Raw genomic sequence first — 3,420 nt, forward strand, 5'->3', positions numbered from 1 at the left:
GTTGATGGTTTGGAAATTACGTCCCTGCTCGACTTTAATACTACTGAAGGAGCACAGATGAACTAATGTAATATTTGAAAACGAAACGAAACCAAATTCAGGGAATTTTTAAGCTGGTCGCAATTTTTTCGGATAATCTGAATGTATAAAAAGTTGCAGATTCTTAAACACATGAGATCAATTCTAGTTGATTGGGAGCCTGCTTTTCCCAGCAAGAATTCTTGGTGAAAACCGTGGAAGTAGTATGCAGAACTACTTATGCTAACTGCAAGTCCACAAATGCTTCCTGTCTATAGCAGCCATGGTCAATACGGATATCGGTCGATACGTATTTGGCCGATCTGATAAAAACACTCCGATACCCTATAATGTCATAGATGATTTGGTATCACTGATAATATCTGATATTATCATCAATAAATTATCGCTTGTCTCCAATAATATCGCCGATAATATCCGATATTATCGGTGTGAATATGTCAAATGAATTTACTGAAATATGGTTGGGAGACCAAGAAACTGAAGAAGAGGAGATACGATAATTGCTTTTGGGCATTATGGAGGGATATAATGACGTTATTCCATCACTATCTTATTTTTCTCCTTTTGTTGTAATCTCCATTGCTGAAAAAGGGATCAAGCTCAAGAAATAGAAAGAGAGATGATGTTTCATGGGTTCAAATGAGTGAGAAATTTTCTCTTCTTCAGCCTATGGTGAAAACTCTTGTCGAGAGTGATCCTGACAAAGTGGATTAAGATTTCTTTTCCGTCTCTTCTTCACCATTTCTTTAATTGAATCTTTCTTTTCAAATATTATATATATTCAATATATTGAATTATTCATTAAAAATTATATCAAAATTAATTTTAATCGAAATAAAAAGCGTTATAAGAGGAATGTTGATGATGATGATGGCAATCATTTTGAATTTAATTGACGATCCACTTTCTTTTGACTATACACATATATCTTAAGCATTTCTAATTCATTTATCGATATTTGATATTATAAAACTTTTGATTGATAATAATTTGTGATGTTTAATTATTTTTATGATTTTACTGATTTTTTGATAAATTTTCAAATATTGTATAACACATTTGCTTAGTAACGTCGGATAATATCCCAATACGCCAACAACCAACATGAAACAATACCAACTGATATTATCACCGATACCGCGAATTTCAACCATGATAGCAGCAACTCTTTCAGAATATGCTTCTTACAAGTTGATACTAAATTGTCACAAAATTATATGCAACAATGAGAACAATGGTATCTGAAACTATGGGTGCATTCACATTGGTGGCTTGAGAATTTGTGTTGCACGACAGATTTAACAAAGAAGTGGAGCCTATGAAATCGTTTGGAGGTGAAAAAGATGAACTGTAGCGATAGTTTGTGTAATGATATTAACATTTGTGTGAGGTGTATGAAAAAACAAGGATGATTTGTATAAATAATATTGACGTTTCCAATGACTATATGTATTATTCAAAAGGCAGGGCTAATTTATGTAAATAAATCATAATTTAGGAGTGTAAATGTAATTTTTCTTGGAAAAACGTCATTTCACCTCGTTGCAGTTAGCGGTGGGCATCAGGTCAGGTAATGCAGGTCCTCACTGTAAGCTATGAAAATTGCCATTCTTTTAAAGAATTTCCAGAGCAAGTAAAAATATAACTCCTGGACTTGTTCTAGCAACTTAAATGTCCATAAGTAGACTTTAGAAATCAGTAAAAAGGGTCAAATATGATTTAAAACATTATCCGCATCACCTGTACACAACCTGGGAAAGAATATTTGATCAGTGGTTACAACAAATGACATCCTCCAAGAATCCTTATATATCCCATCTGTAAGAGAAACCATCTTTGCAATTTTTCTGTTCTTGTATCTTCATATTCCTCCATTGCCAACTATTTCACAAACACTATCTACCAATGTCAACTGCCCATAAATTATACACTCCCAACATATGCATTCTTTCATCATGTAATTGAATAATCATCTGTTACGGAAGAAATTGAGATCCCAACGACGTAACAGGCCATCCATGATATTGTTTGTCGGGGTTTTGACAACTTTTACAGTGACCTTGGTACGATCAGCCATGTCGACTTCAGATGAACTCTGATCGCCTGATGGTGTACCATTATGAGACATCCCATCACTTACAGCATCATTGCTTGTTGGATTCTTTACTACAGTTGACGGCTCCTTTGAGTGATTGTCAGCATCAGATACAATGTGGTTACACGTTGACAGGTCACAAGGAAAACTAGTTTCCTGAGTTTCCACTTCTGCAGAGGGACTACATTTGAGTACTTCGTTCGGATCAGAAGGTAGCATTTCAGACACCAGTTTATGCTCATCGGCTGCTGAAGTGGAGACTAACTCTGTTTTTAAGGACTTGTTTTGAGTAGAAAAAGAATCCTCCTGTCCGTTTGCTGCTTCTGGTTTTGATTCAACGTCATTCCCACCATCCGATGAAGGTTGCTCGACTCGAGGTTGTCTCACCTCAAGGTCCTTTAGTGACTCAAGCACAGCTTCCATCAGCATCTACAAAGTTTAGCAGCTAAAATGTCAGCCAAATGACAATTCTTCTCAAGGTCGAGACAAGTGAATGTCATGGAAAACATCTCATTAAATCAAGAAAGAAAGTTATTGACTACAATGACCTCCCTCAAAAGTCAGTGTAATTATTTACTAATCCCCGTTCTTTTCTCCAAGGTTTACAATGTCTTCGTGCTACTTCATTCCATTTAAACTGGTGGTAATATTATGAATTTGATGGGATTTTAATGTTACATTTCTTGAAACATAGGAATATAAAATATTCTATATAATGCCAAAGAAGTGGCACATGTAAAATTTTCTCAGTGGTGGAAACTTAAGTGAGGATTTTTTCAGACAGCAGACTCAAGAAACCGATACTTGCCCTTTCTTCTTCTTCCGCATTGCTGGGGAAATCTGCCAAACTATCAAGTGGGTACTCAACATATTCATCATCATCTATTGATGCAGGCACATTTGAACCATGGGGACTGGCACCAGAGAGTTCAAAGCTGATCATATTAGAAGACGATGCCTGAGAATCAGAACCTCTACTTTCCACCTGTAAATATAAATCATTAGAATCTCAGCGACACCCCAGAACTGTATCTCTGTATATAAAAGCAGTTCACTGTGTAAATTCCAAATCTACTTATAAGTCGGTGCCGTCCATGCTTCCTCAGGTGCCATGCTAAGAGCAAAGCACAGGCAAAGAATAGTCGCAACAGATGCGTATGAAGCATATCATCTCACCAAAGTCAAACATGTAATGATGAAACATTTGCCAATACAAGCGCACTTTGAAACTTTTATGCTTAAAATTTGTAGAAGGTACCTGGTCATCAGGTTGTTTATCTTTT

General features: G+C 35.9%; 1 protein-coding gene across 1 annotated transcript in view; it reads right to left on the reverse strand.

The window, feature by feature from the left end:
• The window catches only part of LOC105156947, a gene marked incomplete in the record, with an annotated part of 9,309 nt that continues 7,626 nt past the window's right edge, over positions 1,738–3,420 (reverse strand). The window contains 3 exon segments of the mRNA XM_020692853.1: positions 1,738–2,566; positions 2,946–3,122; positions 3,396–3,420. Coding sequence (XP_020548512.1) covers positions 2,012–2,566; positions 2,946–3,122; positions 3,396–3,420 — 757 coding nt within the window.

This window comes from Sesamum indicum, linkage group LG3 (assembly GCF_000512975.1).
Source record: "Sesamum indicum cultivar Zhongzhi No. 13 linkage group LG3, S_indicum_v1.0, whole genome shotgun sequence".
NCBI classification, from domain to species: Eukaryota; Viridiplantae; Streptophyta; class Magnoliopsida; order Lamiales; family Pedaliaceae; genus Sesamum; species Sesamum indicum.